Raw genomic sequence first — 19,691 nt, 5'->3', positions numbered from 1 at the left:
GGAAAAGTTTAGGTTAAATTTTTACTTGATTCTGTTTTCTTTATTAATTATAAAGTTATACAATGGCAATCTCTCGCTATTTTTTAATAGGCTGCATATAAAAAAAAGGAATATCAATGAACCAAGAGTCCAGTGACCAGTTACTTTCCTAGTATGGGCTTAGAATCTACTCCCTACATTCCATAAAAAGAACAAAGCAATTGACAGTACTCAACAGTAGAGTTCAAGTAGTTTCAATGCTCTCTCTTTGAAAAACCACAGCCAGCCCCATGAGCTGGGACAGATTCAGAAGGCCATGTTCTGTCCTCCCTGCACCTGTAAAGCCTCCCAGACTGTGTGCCCCAGACCTGCCCATACAGAGAAGTGAAGCAGGATGGGACAATCCTCCCCATGCCTAGACTTCAATTCTGGTATCTGAAGCTGGGTCTGGTGTTAAGTTTGGTCGAATATTTTGCTTTTACACTGAATTCTGTATCCAACTATAACAAAGGAGCTGAGTTTTTATTCATTATTGAATAGCATGGCTAAATGTGTATCTAAACATTTTTAGTACTGGTAGTTCTTCTGTCGCTAATAATTTAAGACTGTGGTTAAGAAAGTACCTTACAACTCCACTTACCTTAAAAAAAGAATCACTGCATGTTTTTCTAAAGTTTACTTTGGATGGTTTTATTAAAGTAGAATTTCTTAAAATACGTTACAAGTATTTCTTAAAATACGTTATAAGTAATGGCTTTTGTATTTTAATTGATCCAAAAAGTAAGGTCACTTTAAGAGTTTTCATGCATGGTAGTAGACACCGAGTTGGTTTTTAGTGTTTTACCCAACTCCCCTGAAATATCATCTGTATTACTGTCACTGGACTCAATGTGCTAGCCTGGAGAAGAATCTAATTCTCCAGGTCTGAAGAGTCGAATATGCCAGCTGTCTCACAGGGCAAAAATTGTTTCCTTCCAGACTTCTGCTAAATTCTCCAAGGGTGGGCAGGCTTACCTAAATCCATCCATTAGAATTCCACCTAGCTGCTCTCAAGACCGCAGCAAGAAAAAACAAAAAACAAAACAATGCCACCCCTTAAAAAAACAAAATCCAATCAAATAAAATCATTTCTGGGAGCTGCAGGTGAGGTGAGCAGGCCAAGGGCAGGACTACTGGAGCAGTGCACCAGGCCCAGCCTCTCCCCCAGAGCAGCTCCAAGCACAGGGGCCCATGGATGAGTCCAGGATACACCACTAGCATTTGAAATAGAGAACTTTGTCCACCTGCTTACTCCTGAGAAAGCAGCCCCTACAGGTTCCCTGCCAGCCTTTTCTCTCTCAGTACCTAGGAGGTATGAGGAGAAAAAGAAAGTAACTGTGAATTGACTGTTAATGCTTAAAAAAAAATTGAGTCAATTCTTATTGGTTTTTCAAAATGTGCGTTGGATCTGTTAAATGACTACATTTATACCCTGAAACTCTCCACTAACGTGCAAGTGGCTCCTACAAGACAGACTCCCATACTCGGTGGTAGGTCCACCCCACCATTCCATTAAACTTGCACTATCCTGAGACCATAGTTTATGCGATCAAATTTTTAGGGCTCTATTTAACAACAGTAGGAACATTTCCAGTTTATACGGATAACAGCACTTAAATTCAGTCCTAATCAACGGAAATTCTAAGGCCTAGCCAAAGTGTACCCATCTCTTAGATCTTGTCTTTCTACTGTATGGGCAAAAATAGAAATTCTAAAAACTTTCTAATATCCAATATTCTGGGGCCAGTATCACCAGAATACTTCTGTTTATACAGGTAAAATATTGCTATCTTTCTTGGGGCACCTAAAAATCAATGACCATAATGATCTAATCAAGAAAGTTTACTCTAAAGCATAAGTCAATTACATGCAGAAAGAGAGATTAAGACTGAACATTATCTCCCAGCTGATTCGGACCAGCCCCGTCACACTCAGTCTTACTTAGCACTGATGTGCTCTGCTTGAGGGAGGCCAATGCTTACCCTACAGCGCCAAATGACAAGATCAAACAATGACAGGTCACACTGGATTTACTGTCACATTCCAGAACTTAGCAAAACGCAACAAAGCTCCACTGTCAAATATCATGTGACTCCCCGCAAAGAGAATCGCCACACAGGAAGGGAGAGGAAACAGTTAATGTGGGTTTACCTCTGAATCTTTAAGCCTCACATAGTTAGAAGGGAAGACTCCGGACTTGTCGCCCACTGTTCCTGTCCACCAGTCACCATCTTTCTTGGTAACCAAAATCACATCCCCTTGCTGAAAGGTTAAATCTCCTTGCTCAGAACTCTCGTAAGTGTACATGGCAATAAATTCTGGTGGGGAGAAATATTGAGATACGGAGAGAGCTTGATTGTTTAAAGAAATCCCAGACAGCTTTGCAAAAGCAAGTTTATGAATAAGAAATTAGGACAAGATTCCATTCAAGAGAAGGGCTAGTCACAGATAAAATACAGAGCTGCAGAATGCCCTGGGCTCCATATTTCCCCAGTGTATATAAAAGTTCAGTAGCTGCAGACAGGGAGACAATTCCTGGGAAGACCCAGAGACAGGAACAAACAACCAAACTGCATGTTTACCAACACCTGATTATTTATAAGTGACCTACCATTTGGCATCATGATTTCTTTTTGAATGAAAATGGTTTTTACATTTAGTTTTGATTAACAGTTACATAGTACCTACTCTGTGCTGAACACTGGGTCAGATGCATTCATATGCAGGCTCTTGGTAAGCATATTAAATATCTGTATTTCAGTTTTGAGGGTACCACATTACAGTTTTAGAAAATTGTTAGATAGGATATATTCTCTGTATAAATTAAACAAGACATACTTTTCATTATTCAAGTGCCTGAAAACTTAGGTCCTATTGTGTCATATACACAGTATGACAGGAAGCTGTTAGAACACAAAATGAGTTACACAATATTATTTAGTTAAAAATGGGCATCTAGTTGTCATTTAAGAGCACAAACAGGTAGAGAGGACTGATGATAAAAGGAATGCCTATCCAATTCCAGAAAGCCTTTCAACAAGTTAAAAAGACAAATCACAGTTTATCACATTTTATTATTCATGTAATTTAGTCTTAAAAGATAACAACTAGTGTTCTTTCGTGTCTTGAATTTGAAGGGTGTACAGTACAGAAGAACCTTTTCTTTTTGATTATACGTAGAACTTTGTATCACTCTTGGTTGATTTTATTAAGGCTTAGAACCAAATCACACTCTCAGAAAGACCACCAGACACAAAATCCTAGACGGAGGTTCCAAGGAAAGGTTTACAGAAAGATGCACATGTTTCTTATTTCCACTTTTTCTCCATTTTATCCTAGGCCTTTGTATGTATTTTTTTAAAGCAACAGAAAAATCACCATTTACCCAAAAAGTTCATTTTTATAATGGGCAATGTATATTTCTCTCTAAACCTCAGATGATATTCCTTTAACGTCAAGCCTCGAGTTGAGTACGAGACCAGAATTTTGTATGGAGAACTCCTCCAGTTAATTATCAGAGCCTCTGCAGGAGGTACGAACGAAAACTAAAACAAACAGACAAAAACACGAAAACCTCTAACCCCTGTGCTCACATGGGCAGCCCCTGGAGCAACAAGGGGCCTCCTTCAGCGCCAGTGTTGACCTGTCAGCCCCGAGGCCAGCAGCAACTGCTGGTGGAGAGTCCTGGGCCCCATGGCAGACACAGGTCATTCAAACGTCCCAGGGAAAACAGAAGACTCTCTGTCTTTAGCCCTGAAGCGCTGGTAACACATACCTCCACAGTGAACATTGGAAAAATGATTTCCCACACAAGGAAATCAAAGTTTGGTGGCTTTAATAGGGGCATTCTTTTTCATTAATAGACTCATTTTTCTGATTTCTCCATAGTCTGACCCTTCCCTTTTGACTGTGCTCCCTGTTACTGTTCTTTAGATCACATTTGGCCATTTAAGACGGGATCCTTGGCAATCAATACTTTCCTCAGTGATTCCTCAACTTCAAAGTCACTTGCTTTAAGATGGATCCAAATTTTGAAGTAACTTTCCAAATGCTCAAGAAACTTCAGAAACGTGAACTCTGGCTGAACTAGGTACTGTAGTATAAAATATAAAGGACACTGGAAAGACTGAGGCTGGCCTTGCCCTGCCTTGCACTAAGGCATCTGCGGGTGGCTTTAAGGGGACCATGAAAGCCAGAGACGTGATGATGTATAGGCAGAGGTTCCTCTTCAGCTACCCTTCTCATGAGACATTTCACAGAAGGCACTGGCCATCCCCAAGCCAGTATTTTAAGAGCGACCCCAATCGATCATCTATTTTATCTGGTTTATAGTTTACTTTAAATTTGATTATGTTCAATGTGATATTAACAAGAGGCTCAATAATATTTGTAAATAGCTTTTCTCAGAATTTCTAAGGCTAATGTCCTCCCAACCCTTCACAAAGCTAGTAACCTTCCAAATATTTCTAATACCAAAGTCATTTCAAAATGGCTGTAATAAATACAAACAAGATCAGAATTTAACTCTATTTTGTTAACCAATTTTAAGTGTATGTGTGGTTCATTTGTGACCTATTTATTGAGGCCTTAGTACATGTTTCAAAACAAATAAATAAACATTCCTCCATACTGCTATTGGATGAGGATGCTCATACTTTATGTGGCTTTATTACTAATCCAGGGAATGAAGCAAAAATAAAATAAAAGCAGTAGACATTTACTGTGCTTTGTTCTAAACACCTTCTGCATGTTATCTCTTTATCCTTGTAATAATTTTCTATCTCAAGGGGTAGTTATCATGCCCAATTTATAGACAAGGAAGCTAAGGCATAAACAAAATAGTACAGTTACTAGATGGAAGAGTCAAGATAAAAACTCCAGCCCTCCACTGAGTCTTGACCGGTTATCATACACTGAAGGTTTTTGTTGTTGTTGTTGTTTCTTATTTTTTGGTGAGGTACATAATTTGCTTTTTAGTAAACTGACTGCATGTGCTGTGTTTAAAGGAGCTTTTTGCCTTGTTACCCTTCCAGTGCGTAAAAAAGTCATTAAGATGATGAGAATGTATAAAGGGAACTCTGCTAATCATCATTTTCATGGTAATAGTAAAAATTAGGTCCTCGATTTGTTTAGTGATAAGGATTTATAGCTCTGCTATGAGCTAAAAAATTTTTTTACTTTTAAAAATCCTCTTGAAAAAAGAACACTGTTACTGTGAGTCTGAAATGCCATTATACCTTAATCCTTGCTGTCTCCACCTAAAACAGCTGTTTTAATCATTCTCTTTTTCATTAGGCAAGGTTTCTAATGAATGCAACAATCTCATTATGGCAAACAAACTAAATAAAACATTCTATTCTCATGTAATGTATTCAAGGAGAATTACTATAGAATTGGTTAGTTACAGCATCAGTTAACACTGCTCAGACCACCTACACAGAAAACCCATCTAACTCAAGGAGTACTCTCCTTGGATGTGACGATGACTGTATTTAGTATAAAAAATACATGGTAAAATACATGAGATTTTTACCATGAGGGTATGAATTATGTAGGTTTTGGTCAGTTGGCATCTATATAATATTTATGATTACGTCACCAAGTGGAGATTGGGAAAGAAAGCAATTATTTGCGTAATAAACACTCAAAATGATTTTTTTTAGGCCTAAATTATCTGGTTTGGTTGTTTTCATAGAGCAAAGAAACCGATCTTCGGTTTCATTTGGGATGGTACAGACAGCATTCATGTTACTGTGAGAACTCTACTGGTCTGTGCAGTTTTAAGATGAAATACTTATCTATATAAGTCAGATGAGACTAGACTATGTTAGGTGAAGCAATGACCACAATTTAGCTACAGAGAGGCTCGGAAAACTTGATTCTTAGTAAACTGAATGGGTCTCTTTTAGAAGTCAAAGGTTTCATAATAAAATATAATTAGAAAATTCAGTTTTTGATGATTAATATATTTGACAGTATTTTCCATAAAGTATTCTGATTTTGTAAAGAGCTAAACTTTCATTTTACTTTAGTTTACTATATTGATCATAAGTGCAGTCTACCTTAAGATGAAATTCAATCTCACTTCAAACATTTACACAATGTCCTTGATCCTTTTGAAGAACATAATACAACTCAGACCCTCACCTTCTCCCGAAACGGCCGGCTTGGCTGCTGGAGAGGCTACTCGCTTTAGACTAGCAGGACTCTCGGAGGAACCAGACTCCATGCTGCAACAAGGGAAGAAGAGAGTATTTTAATTTGTCTTAAAAGAAAATAGTACAAATGACACTGATTTTTCTGTTAAAACTCTTTGACTTTTAAAACTATAAATAATCCAGAGCTGAAGTAGTTGTACTTAGCTAGATTAAAAACACATAATAAGGTACTACAGAAGCATGATTCTAAGCTCGCATTCTTCTTCTTAAGAGATGGGGTCTCGCTATAATGCCCAGGCTGGAGTCCAGTGGCTATTCACAGGCGCAATCCCACTACTGATCAGCACAGGAGTTTTGACCTGCTCCATTTCCGACCTGGGCCGTTCACCCCTCCTTAGGCAACCTGGTGGTCCCTCACTCCCTGGAGGTCACCATATTGATGCCAAACTTAGTGCAGACACCCAATCAGCATAGCGCACTACAGCCCAGAACTCCTAGGCTCAAGCGATTCTTCCACCTCAGCCTCCCGAGTAGCCGGGGCTACAGGCACGTGCCACTGTGCCCGGCACTTGCATTCTTATTTTTCAGCACTTTGCTATACTGGACATATAGCCTATGTACAGTTTATTTCAAGGGATGACTGACTGAGAGATGCTCACTGAATAATTTGCTATTTTCATCTTGTTAAAGCTCATAATTTGTTTTGAACATCAATATGGTTGAAGGAATTAAAATAACCACCTTAAAATTCCATGCTGTAAAAACCTAATGAAAAAGACAATTAAGTCCTTCTGATCATTTCCCCAAATGCTTTGCGTTTCTAAGTATTCACATATATCTGGTACAGTGCTGGGTAATAAGCATCAAGAGAGTCATAATCTCCAACTAATGCACAAGAGTGTTCCAGATATCAGAGCTGAATTCCTTCTTGTGTAAGGCAATGAAAAACAAGACAATAGGTTTCCACAAGGGAAGAAAAAAATGCACTCATCTATAAGAGGCTCCCTTTTTGTACTCCATATATTCTAACGTTTGCAGTTAAAAGATCTAGAAGACAAACTAATCCTGCAACTCCTGTGAATCTTAACTAGCGCAAACAGTAATTTAATGCCTAATACTGTTTTCATCAAATACAAGCAGATAAATACAAAAATACCTTGTAGATTTCCTTATGGGCCCTGAAATGAGTTTCACGTAAGACTTGGGGAACCAACCCTTCTGACCTTGAACTTCTCCAAACCACCACATGTCTTGTTGTTCCAGGACGGTGATGACATCATTTTTGTTAAAATTTAAATGGTTGTCTTTTTTGGCTCTCCACGGATACAGGGCTTGAGCTTGCAGACCCTCCACCTTTTCACCCTTGTGTGGAATAACGTAAAAGACCTCTCGTTATGTTGTGGTTTGTTATCAATTAGGGCAGACGTGAACATGGCACCTCTCCAACAAGCATAGGCCAGACAAGCACGCACAGCCACAAAGGGCCCTGAGGTAGCACAGCAGGAGTGCTGGATGCTTCACTGTTTCCCAACAATTGTTTACTTCCAAAAGTGGAGGCAAAAGCCTGCCAGTCTCTTCACAAAGTCATTGTCTGACCATCTATAACTCTCTATTTCAACAAGCCAGGCGGTCACAATTATTCCGTTGCATCTGGCTGTGTGCCTTTTATATTTTGGTTCTATTTTCACAGTCAAGTTGCCCAGGACACCTCCACATTTCCAATCTGACTGGTATTTTTAGTGGAGGATTAACACTGGAGCAGAAATTTTATGAGCTTTCATGAGATCATTAACTGGCATTTTAGTTTAGGTGGACCCAGGGAAATGGGTCCTGTGCTGGATTATGCTTGTTTTAGTTCCTTTTTAGAGAAAACAGGGATTCGGTTAGCATAACTTCATTGTAATTGCCATTTATTATACATTTACATGCACTGCCCCATTAGACTAAAAAAATGAAAAAAAACAGTCTCTGCTTCCCCCAAATAATTTAGGGAAAAGCACTTTATTAACCATAAAACTCTATATAGATGGACAATATGGTATCATTAGCAAGTAACTCACAAATAATGGGGAAGAAAGAAAGAAAAACAACCAAATATACCACCTGGCAGAATGAAATATACTAAAAAGGAGTTCCTACTATTCACTGTAGGAATAAAGAAAAAAGAGGGATGAATTCTGCCTGGGGGCAGCAGGGTAAATTTCACAGAGCGGGCAGCATCTGAGATGGGCCATGAAGGATGATAAGGACTTTGACAGCTAGGGCTTCGGAGGAAGGGCACTCCAGGCTGAGGGCGCAGCATGGGAAAAGGCCTCGTGGTGGAACACTGCAGGGGCTCCGGGAAGAGAAGCACAATCCGGGGCTGCATGTGGCCTAGTCTCATGGAGGGGTGGAGGAGGAGGTCAGGCTGGAAAGGCAGGGTGAGGCATTTATTATCTTTTAAGAAGCTATTGCATCAAACCACTACAATGTCTTAAAGCATTTAGTAAAAAAATGAAACATCAACTCTCAATCACATATGTGAATAGAAAAGAACAAAGGATAATGCCTACAGATAGATACTTCTGAACCAATTTGTACTTGCCTTTGTAAGTTATTTCTATTATGCTGACATTAAGTTATGATTATGTCTGATAAGCAGAGAATTTACAACAGGTCAAGTAGTTTTAGCATCTATGTGCTAACCTCTAAATCCCGGTCTTCATGTGAACTTGCCTTAAACTCACAACATCCCTATCCTATTCCCTTCCATTTAGCTGTACATTCACTCCTTCAAGTCCCTCAGAGCTGAGGAAGTTTCCCTGGATTTTGAACACCCACTAAGACCATATATTCCTGACCTTGCATTTTTCCTCGCCGCGGACCTGCTGCCTGCGTAGCCCCGCATCCCACAGCCCGTCTGCACTGTCTAATCCTCTTGGCCACTTCACTGATTTCTCTAAGCATGGACCCCAGGGTCAGCCTTTCAACTGTGCCCTCTCTGGCACTTCAGAATCTCTCCCCCTGAGAAATCTTCCCCATGTCTGCTTTGTCAACCTTTTCACATCGATGGGCCCTAATGACCCCAGCCTGGGCTGGATGTGGACTCTGGTTATGAATCCCAGGTCTGTCACTTACTAATTTTCGGACTTTGGCAACTGTTTAATCTCTCTGAATCTCCATTTCCACATCTGTAAAGTAGAGATGATACTTTCTCCAAAAAGCTATTAAAGTTTAGCAATCCCATGGTAATATAAGACGTGTGTAGGTGGGGAGGGGAAGAAGTTTAGTAAGATCCATGCACAGTATTGCTATGATAGAAATAACAGTAGTGAACTATATTACTATTATTATTCCTAGTCCCAAGCTGTGAAGTATTGCTAGAGAAAGCTGAGGCAATGTGCAATGACCTATACTATAGACTCAGGTTAAAATAAGCCTGGCAATTCTTAATTCTTTTGTTTTTTCCTTTTCTTTTCTTCTTTTGAGATGGAGTCTTGCTCTGTCACCCAGAATGGAGTGCAGTGGTACAATCGCAGCTCATCGCAACCTCCACTTCCCGGGTTCAAGTGATTCTCCTGCCTCACCCCCCAACCAGAGTAGCTAGGATTACAGGTGCCTACCACCATGCCCAGCTGATTCTTGCATTCCTTTTTTTTTTTTTTTTTAGTAAAGACGAGGTTTCACCATGTTGGCCAGGCTAGTCACAAACTCCTGATCTCAGGTGATCTGCTCGCCTCCCAAAGTGCTGTGATAACTGGCGTGAGCCACCACACCAGCCCAATCCTTCACTGTTGCCAGATCCCTCATTTGCCTGCTCCCAAACCTCTTCTATGCTCCACAGCCATCTGGGGCTCCCTTTTCACTGAGAATGGTATCATGCGGCCCAGCCTCAACATCTTTCTTGGCTTTATCTTCTCCAATCTCTCTTCACCCTTCCTCACTCAGAAGAAAGCGACTCCCGTCTTTTCTGTGCCTTTACTGTCATCTGCCTTATACCAATTATATCTTCCGACAATTTACTTTTCCATCCCCATCTCCACTGGCAACATGGCTGGTTCTTGCTTTCCCAGAACCTTACACACTGCTCCTTCTCTGTCCTTTTGCAGACCTTTCCACTTTCTTGCTGTTCGTTTCCTTTTATGCCCCAGCAGTGTGGTTTCATCCTTCTCCTTCCCAGGTCACAGAGCTCTAGCTGTCACAATGAATGGTCTCTTCTTTGCCCTGACCACAGTACTTAATAACATAAGTAACCTCCCCACCCCCACCTCCACTTTCTGGAACAACCTCCCTACCGCGTCACTGAGTCACTGTTAACTAAGCATGTGACATGTGCTAAATGCTGAGCTGGGACAGATGCAAAGGAAAGTACCATTTCCTGCTGAGTAGCTCCTGTTCTTCCAGGCTACAGAACACACACGTGCCTGTGGATTTGCTATTTTCTCCCTGAATTCTCTCTCCTTGGACGACCTCACACATTTCCTGAGATCTGATAAGGTTCGCTACGAGAATGGCTCCAATCTATAATCCCAGTCTTGCCCTCTCTTCCACCCTCCAGATCGATGTTCCAACAGCCTGCCAGACAGGGTCCCACAATCACCTTCAACTCAACACATCTAAAACCCAACACTCCCTTTAACTACACATTCATTTCACTCTCTGCCTTCCTCCTTTCCCTTTAAAGTGGACCATTTTCCTCGATTCCACCTTTCCTTCGGCTCCCGCAGGCGTTGTGACTCCAACCTCTTTACTCTCCTCTGCAGTCTCTCCCACGTGCTCTCCTCTTCTGCTTCCACGAGCACCTCCCTACTTGGTGAACATGAACTCGGCTGGGTCTGGGCCTGCCCTGGATCACAGCTAGGTGACAGCAACAGCCCTGACTGGTAGCACTGCCTGCCGGCCTTCCACTCTAATCTTCTTGCATACCACACTTCCGGACGGACCTGCCTAGAGCCTGTGTTTCATCTGGGTATGGATCAGAAACGATCCTGGAACCCCCAGTGCCTCCCAAATGGGCACTTGCTGTTTGGCATGATTATTTCCAGAAATTTCATTATTTTATCATTATTGTATGAAGCAAAAGAGAACTATTCAGAATAACTACCTTTGTCCTTTCAGCATTATTCGTTCTGAGGAGAGTATTTCAGAGCTTCCCATTAACCTTTATTCGGTCTACCTTTTCCAATAAAAACTCAATGGTCTAGACAAATGGAATGGGCCATGATTTTCCTTAAACAGATTCTGACTGTCTGCCTTAAACCCTTTCTCCCAGCATTTTCTGTCTGATATGCCGGCCCTCTCCATTTTCTAGTAAGATCTTACCCACTGGTTAAGATGCAGCTCAAGTGCCACTTCAGCAATAAAGCTTCCTTGATCAACCCAGGCAGGAGAAGTCAACTGTGCCCGACCCCCACCTCTGAACTCCCAATTATTCACAGCAGATTGCTGGCTCCTGAACTGGATTCCCATACTGCCAGCCAACCCAGACACATATAACAAGGCTTGCTTCTAAATGACATTGCCAAGAAGCATTTGCTGAAGTCGCTGGCACTAGATAGCATGCTAAGTCTTCACACTCTCATTGGCTGACTTTACCTGGCCTAGTACAGGAGATGGGGAGGAACCAGTGGCTGTGGCTGGAGTAAAGGCGGACCTCTGCCTTAACTGGCCGGCACTTGGAACAGTGAGAGAGGGCTGGGCTGCCCATGCATCCCAGTTATCCGTTTCTGGTTTCTCATTCGTGCTGGTGGGCCACCTGGAGGGAAAAGCACAACACCATGAATAGCAAGCACTCTCTAATATGCCAGCTTTTTACCCACAGTACAGTGCCAAAAAAAAAGAGAGAGAGAGAGAAAAAGATGGCAACCAAAGAGCCTGTGCAACACAAACCCAGTATATTTATGTGGCTTTCTACAGTTAAAGAACAAGGAGGAGGCTGAGCACAATGGCTCATGCCTATAATCCCAGCACTGTGGGAGGCCAAGGTGGGCGGGTCACCTGAGGTCAAGAGTTCGAGACCAGCCTGGCCAACATGGTGAAACCCTGTCTCTACTAAAAATACAAAAATTAGCCAGGCATGGTGGTAAATGCCTATAGTCTCAGCTACTCGGAAAGCTGAGGCAGGAGAATCGCTTGAACCTGGGAGGTGGACATTGCAGGGAGCCAAGATCACACCACTGCACTCCAGACTGGGTGACGGAGTGAGACTCTATGTTGGGGGAAAAAAAAAAGAACAAAGAGCAGAGGAAAAGGCATTAGGCTTAGGTTTGAGTCTGAGCTTCACATATTAGTAATAACCCCCTCAGGCAAATTATAATATTTTTTCTGAATTTTGATCTCCTCAATGATAAAACAGGAACAATACTGTGCCACTTAAGATTAGCTGTGAGGGTCACATGAAATAGTGACTAGGGAAACACTCTGTAACTGTAAAGCACCAGACAAATATCCTCACTTGATCATTACCAGTTGTAATAACAATAGTTAAATGAGAAAAAAGAAGCTACATGTCACCTGTGGAGCGGGAGCTTCTCAACACCATTTCTCTGACTGATGCATACTGTAGTAAACACCTGGTCATATGCCTGGATGCCAAGCAATTACATGTGTAATCCTGACAGTAACCAGTTGTCTTGGATGCTGGGGACAGTTCTAGTTTTGTGATTTTAATAATTTTAGATAAATAGGCTGGGCATGGTGGTTGATACCTCTAATCCCAGCACTTAGGGAGGCCAAGGTGGGAGGATCACTTGAGTTTGGGAGTTCAAGGCCAGTCTGAGAAACATACTGAGACCTAATCACTACAGATAATTAAAAAATTATCTGGGCATGGTAGCATGCATCTGTGGTCCCAGCTACTTGGGAGGCTTGGGCAGGAGGACTACTTGAGCCCAGGAGGTCAAGGCTGTTGTGAGCCATGGTAGTGCTACTGCACTCCAGCCTGGGTGATAAAGTGAGACCCTGTCTCAAAATAATAATAAATACTTTTAGATAAACATATCTGTGTGAGTGCAGATCTAAAGACAATTTACTTTTTACATCTTTGTAAGATATACAAACAAATCTGAAAATCAAAATAATTCCTGATTTTTGGTTTAGAGAACAAGATGCCCAAAATTATAGCAACAGAGCTGCATACCATACATTTATTGAGGAAGAGTCATCCTGATTTGATCCACAGCAAAAAAAAAAAAAAAAAAATCCTGTAAAGTATGGTATTAGTCTTCTATTTTAGCCTAAGCTTTAGTTATCAGAACTTTTCAGTCAAGATCAAAAGAGGAAGGGAATGCTTCAATTTGGAAGTCAAGCTAATGGAAGGTCATTTTTTTTTTTTAAAGCAGAGATTAGATGGGGGGAACCTTCTTTAGCACCTTCACCTTATTTCATGTGAAAATAAAGTATGAAAAACTTGCTATTCCTTACATCCTCCCCTCCACTCCTCCCGCCCTGGGTAATTATTCTTTCTTCCCTCTATTGGTTCCATCTGATCCTTCTCCAGCAATAAATCTGGATTCCTTGCCTTTGATTTGTTTCTTCTGAAAGATGATTAGACTTGAAAAAAAATTTTAAACACTTCTTATTCAAATCACTCGTACTTGTGTCCTACTATAAAATATTTTTAGACAATTGCTTATCTAGGTCATGGCCCTATAAACTGGAAGTCTGGACAGCAATTTCATCTATCATTTCAAACCTCTGCTTACATGCAGTTTTTAAAATGCCACTTCCTGATGAACCAGGGCACAGAACTAACCGAGGCCAAGTGCAAACACTTCTTCATTCTACTGTACATTTGTGTAAGATTAATGAAAGTGGAAAGATTTAAAGGAAACAGCTTTCTATCTTATTCAGAACCACATGACTGAGTTCAGTTTTTGCTTCTGCCTGGCAAGAAAAAGTGCTATTTGCATGCAGGAAATGACTCTGAAAATTTGCTGACTGACATGGATGTCAAAACAGATTATTAGGAAACTATATTTCTCCATTTCTTCTACAAGAGTCATAGATACAAATACACTATTGAACAAAACAAGATCATAGGCAAATATTTTGTAAAAGCCAGCTCCCTTTCACAGAGGAACAACCCAAGACTATGAAAATACTTAGAGGGGGAAAAAAAGATGATCAAATTGGGATTTCAAAAATCACCAGGAAGAGCCCACTAACACGTACGTGGAGCTGAAGTCGGCCCAGTTATTGGGGGTCGTGGAGGGTTCTGAAGAGGTTACTGCCAAAGGGGCAGGGGTCTCACGCAAGGCCAGTTTGGGGGCAGGGGCAGATACTGAATCAGTCACTGGTTTCACTGGAGCAGGAACCTCATTTTCTGGGATTTTCTCTGCATAGTTTGCAGGGAACCATCCTGTCTTTCCTTTTAATTCTCCTCCAAGCCATCCGGGTTCTCCAGTTTGGCTTTCATCCACCTGTGGAAAAAGTCAAAACTTCAATTTAAGTGGAACTAAATCAACCCCTGAATAGACCCAGCACCCTGCTATAGCAAAGTCCCAAGCCTCTGCCCTCGTTAGACTGATATATGGCATAGGAATTTCTTCATTTTAGTCCAAGTGTCTGGGAAAAGAGTCTCTAAGCAGTAATGCTGAAAAAAAAATGAACTATAATTCAAGTTCTTACTCTCCGTACTTTTTTTTTTTAAAGCCTTTCCCCATGCTTTCCTAACAATGGCAGTTGAGACAAAGTGCCTGGAGTCCTCAGGCATGTAATTTAAATATTTTGATTTGGGAAGTGACCTGACAGGCTTCATCACTCAGAAAGTCACGTAATTACTAAAAATAATTTGACTTGGGTTTATTATTTAAAGTTGAAAGAAAAGCGTTCAATCAACATAAATTCAGTACTCTGAAAACCTCCAATAACTAAGTACTATTTATTCAGTATAGGGACAAGGAAGATTTAAAAAGAACAAGGATTTGCTTCCATAGGAAGCAAAGCTGACTGCTGCTGTGTTTAGTCATTTAAAAGCTCCACAGACACATGATGAGAAAATTAAGGAAGTCATTATTTGCAGCAATAATCAATTTTATTAAGTAGTTTTCTTTTGCACAAATTTAACTTGCATATTCTACAAAAGTGCATATGAGAATACAGAATCATACTGTTCAAAAATTTCACAGAGGCTATCACACCAAATGCTTTTAAGCTTTGCATTTTAATTCTGACTCAAATGGATCATCCAAAATGGCCGGAATGATTCTATTTGTCTTCATAAGTTGCCCCTACTATTTTATGAGCAACAGGAGAGTGACTGGAGGACAGTCACATTTGCTATTAGAAAACTTATTTTCGGCCGGGTGCAGTGGTTCACGCCTGTAATCCCAGCACTTTGGGAGGCTGAGGCAGGTGGATCACCTGAGGTCAAGAGTTTGAGACCAGCCTGGGCAACATGGCGAAACCTGTCTCTACTAAAAAAAAAAAAAAATTAGCCAGGTTTGGTGGCCGGTGCCTGTAATCCCAGCTACTTGGGAGGATGAGGCAGGAGAATCGCTTGAACCTGGAAGGTGGAGGTTGCAAGTGAGCTGAGATTGCACCACTGCATTCCAGCCTGGGCGTCAGTAAGATTCCATCTCAAAACAAAACAAAAAGCTTATTTTCATTACTATAATTTTTATAAGGATCTTATCTTATGAAACCTTATATCTTATTTTTATCCCTTCATATGCTGCCTAAGGAGTAAAACATCAAACTTCATTGGACATTAATGTTGCTGCTTAGAATTCAGACATGGGTAGGCAGGGTCATAACACAACAATGATTTTGGAAAAATCTGACAAAAATATCAGTTGTCTAGCCCATTCAAGTATTAAGTAAAAACTAATTAAAAATAAAGCAAAAAACGATTACATTAAACAAACATCTATCTGTATGTACTAAGTGGAGAGTGAGTAATAGGGTTCAATATTTATTAGCTTATTTGAATAAAAAATGCTTGGGGTAGAGGTGGAGAAAACAGAATACAAGGCAAGGTTTACTACTGAATTCTACCTGTTATTTACAAAATATTCAGCAAGTAGGAGATGCCTACTTGCTCCACTTTAGGAATTATTGTCACATAAAAGCAATGTTTAAAGCTGAGAATTCTCCAAACAACCAAAAAATGCAGTAACACTTCCAAAGGTTGAATTTCTGGCTTCACAGTTCTGTCATTCCCACTCACACTTACACCCACGTGAACACACTAGCCACTTTCCAGTCATTGTTTTGTTCGTACTGTTCTTTTTCTGGGCAGTCCCAACTATTTCTCTAGATGAGGACTTAAGATAAATTCTCCCCCATTTGGATCTTCTTTTATGCTAAACTCAAATGGCTAGATGCCGGTGATACACTCTAGCTTTGCAGCTGCTCCACACTAGAAACATAGCTGTCTCTATCCAAGCCAGGCCCAGCCAGGCTTCTTAGTAGGCTCCATAGTCAAGATCAGTCACCTTGGTTCTAGGACCAAAGGTGCAGTCACGCAGGAGTGGGTTAGGAGCTTGAGCCAAACACACGATTATTTAGTATCAAGACTGCAAAGTGTAACGATCAAGTCTAGGGCTCTGCAGTTAGACCATCTCAATTTAAGTGCTAGTTCTACAATCTATTAACTGGTTGACTTTGGGCAAGTTTAATCTCTTGACAGGTCAGTTTCTTCATCTGTAAATGGGGATAATAAAAATACCTGACTTATTATAATGCTCCCTGCGAGAACGGACAAATATTTACACAATTGCCTGGCATACAAAAAGTGTTAGATACTTTTTTTTTTTTTTTGAGATGGAGTCTCACTCTTGTCACCCAGGCTGGAGTGCAGTGGCATGATCTTGTCTCACTGCAACCTCTGCCTCCTGGGTTCAAGCAATTCTCCTGCCTCAGCCTCCCAAGTAGCTGGGATTACAGGCCCCCACCACCACACCTGGCTAATTTTTGTATTTTTAGTAGAGACAGAGTTTCACCATGTTGGCCAGGCTGGTCTCGAACTCCTGACCTCAGGTGATCTGCCTGCCTTGGCCTCCCAAAGTGCTGGGATTACAAACACCCACCACCAAGCCTAGCCAGATTTTTTTTTTTTAAATCGTCTCTCCTGTTGTCCAGCTCTGATTTTGTGCTGTAGTTCTCTTACTTGGGCTTCTGTCCTGTTCTAAATGACTGGTTTGACTTTACCTTCACTTGAGGTAACAATCTGTTTCTTTGTACAGAAGTGCCCTGCTCCTTCTAGGTTGACCTTGCCATAGCAATCCTTTTGGGACTCAAGTCGATCCCTTGATTGATGGGACTTCCTACCCGTCTGCTCATTTTGAACCTCCTCAAAGGTCAGCTTGCTTTGCTTAATTATGTCCCCTGATCTATTGTCACTCCCTTGAAACAACGGGTCATTTTTGGTTAATAAGACATGTGCGGTGCGGTGGCTCACTCCTGTAATCCCAGCACTTTGGGAGGCCGAGGTGGGCAACACAATGAAACCCTGTCTCTACGAAAAATACAAAAATTGGCTGGGCGTGGTGGTAATTAAGTAGCTTGTAATCCCAGCTACTCAGAAGGCTGAGGCAAACAGCTTGAACCCGGAAGGCGGAGGTTGCAGTGAGCCAAGTTCGCACCACTGTGCTCCAGCCTGGGTGATACAGCCAGACCCTGTGTCAAAAAAAAAAAAAAAAAAAAAAAAAGATAAAAAGACTTTTGGTGGACATCTGGAATGGGATCTGAAACCCTGCAGAAATGTCCTCCCCCTCCAGTAAACTGGTAACACCAGCCTGTCCCCACATATGATAGAAAGCATGCTGGTGCAGCGTACACTTAGGAGTGAAGGAGGGGCCATATCAGCCTCTTATCTCCACAAGCAAGAGCTTCTACCATCCCCAAGGCCAACAGTGAAATCAGTATTTCACTTTTAAGCAAAGAAATCCACTGGTCTCAAAAGCCCCCCAAACAATAACCTCAATTAGTTTAATTTACTCTTATAAGAATATATTAACTTTAATAAATTATTACATTTTAAGATTCAGGGGATGTAAGAGACATTCATTCTTAACATCTAAATTAAATTAACCACTTAGAGCACAAAGGTCAGCATATGAAAATGAGAAATATTTCTTCCTGGATTTGGAAAACTATCCAAAATGCCAATCCATTTTTGGAAAACATAAGATTATGGCAGACCAAGAAGTAGGAACACAAACGGCTTTGTAATATGACTGGTTCCAAAGTGGACTTTTACACAATGTACAATTTACCCACTGGGAGCTATAAGGGAGATTTTATTATCAACAATTTTGGTCTCAATACAATTTCATTTATCAGGCACACTGTAACACCTGAGTGTATTGGGGGTAATTCTAGTGAAACATCATTAAAGAGAAGTACAAACACCAGACACTGTTCACATTTCTGGGACTATGTTACAGAGCTAGTCTACAAAATGTTAGCAATTACACACTGCATACTGTAGCTCACCAATGCAATAGTCAAATATACACAGCAGCCACTGTAGGTTCAAGTCCATTTGGCTAAAGACTGACAGTATTACACTTCTTTTCTAAATTTTTATATGCTCAATGGCTGCCGTCTTCATTAGGTAAGATCATTATTTCTAAAATCTCTGACCTTGTCACAAAGGGAGGAGGAGAAATTCCTTTTTCCCTCAAAGAATATGATAAACAAGTGTAGCAAACAGGTTTAGCCTGTGTATTCAGACCAGCTGACAGTGGCTGCATAGGATGTGTTAAGGAGTGCAGGTAGCAAAACATTTTTCATGGATTTGCTGGTTTTGAAATGTAAGGTTTCTCCCCAAATTCCTAGATGAGGATATTAAAACTTTCTCTAAAGCTCCAACCTGGAGGCTGGCAAATTTTTCCTGTGTTCCAACTACTCAAATCTGCCATGATAGCACAAAAGCAGCTGTAGACAATATATGAATGAAGGAGCCTGGCCATGTTCCAATAAAACTTTATTACAAAACAGGCAGTGATTGGGCTGGATTTGAGCCAACCCTGTGATCATGTGTATACTGGTCCCTCAAAACTGCAGTGATATGACTGCCAATCGTTACTAATTGAGATCCGTTCCCAGGTTTAATCTATGGAAATCTATGGCAGGTAGAGGAAAAAGGTATTGTTGGCTACATTTTTAAAAATATCTGTCAAGAGAAGAAAAGGGAAAAAGTATGAATTAAAAGTTGTTACAAGAGTAACACTAAGACAAACAATTTCCAGAATGAACTGACTGGCTAATGACTGATAACTACTAAAGAAGTCCATTCCTCTTTGGATATTTTTGTGAGGATATTTTCTAGAACTGATTTAGGATTAGTCCTGACAGGAAAAAAGAGATTAGGTTAGATCAGTGGTTCCTGAAATTGACTCCCTAACAGAACCACCTGGCCAGACTTTCAAATACTGTATATGCAGTAAAGTTCCCAGAATCTCTGGGGGTGAGTCCTGGCATGGTTATTTTTTGGAAGCTCCCTCAGCAATCTGGATGTGTTCAGGCCTGCATCCGTCCAAGGAGAAGCATTTAAACCAAGCTTGTCCAACCTACAGCCCATGGGCTACA

At 40.8% G+C, this 19,691-nt stretch overlaps 1 protein-coding gene across 8 annotated transcripts in view; it reads right to left on the bottom strand.

Moving 5' to 3' along the window:
- Positions 1–19,691, bottom strand: part of ITSN1 (intersectin 1) — a 236,394-nt gene that overhangs the window by 68,030 nt on the left and 148,673 nt on the right. For 4 of the 8 annotated variants that reach the window (XM_035283062.3, XM_035283063.3, XM_035283067.3 and 1 more), the window contains 5 exons: positions 14,328–14,575; positions 11,751–11,910; positions 7,333–7,538; positions 6,166–6,248; positions 2,170–2,336 (listed from right to left, as the gene is read on the bottom strand). In XM_035283062.3, the coding sequence (XP_035138953.1) occupies positions 2,170–2,336; positions 6,166–6,248; positions 7,333–7,538; positions 11,751–11,910; positions 14,328–14,575 (864 nt within the window). The remainder of the gene's footprint in view (positions 1–2,169; positions 2,337–6,165; positions 6,249–7,332; positions 7,539–11,750; positions 11,911–14,327; positions 14,576–19,691) is intronic. The other 4 variants (XM_035283065.3, XM_035283066.3, XM_035283069.3 and 1 more) reach the window with 1 other exon arrangement.

Source organism: Callithrix jacchus, chromosome 21, assembly GCF_049354715.1.
Source record: "Callithrix jacchus isolate 240 chromosome 21, calJac240_pri, whole genome shotgun sequence".
In the NCBI taxonomy this organism is placed as follows: Eukaryota; Metazoa; Chordata; class Mammalia; order Primates; family Cebidae; genus Callithrix; species Callithrix jacchus.
This window is presented reverse-complemented; position numbering and strand designations above follow the sequence as displayed.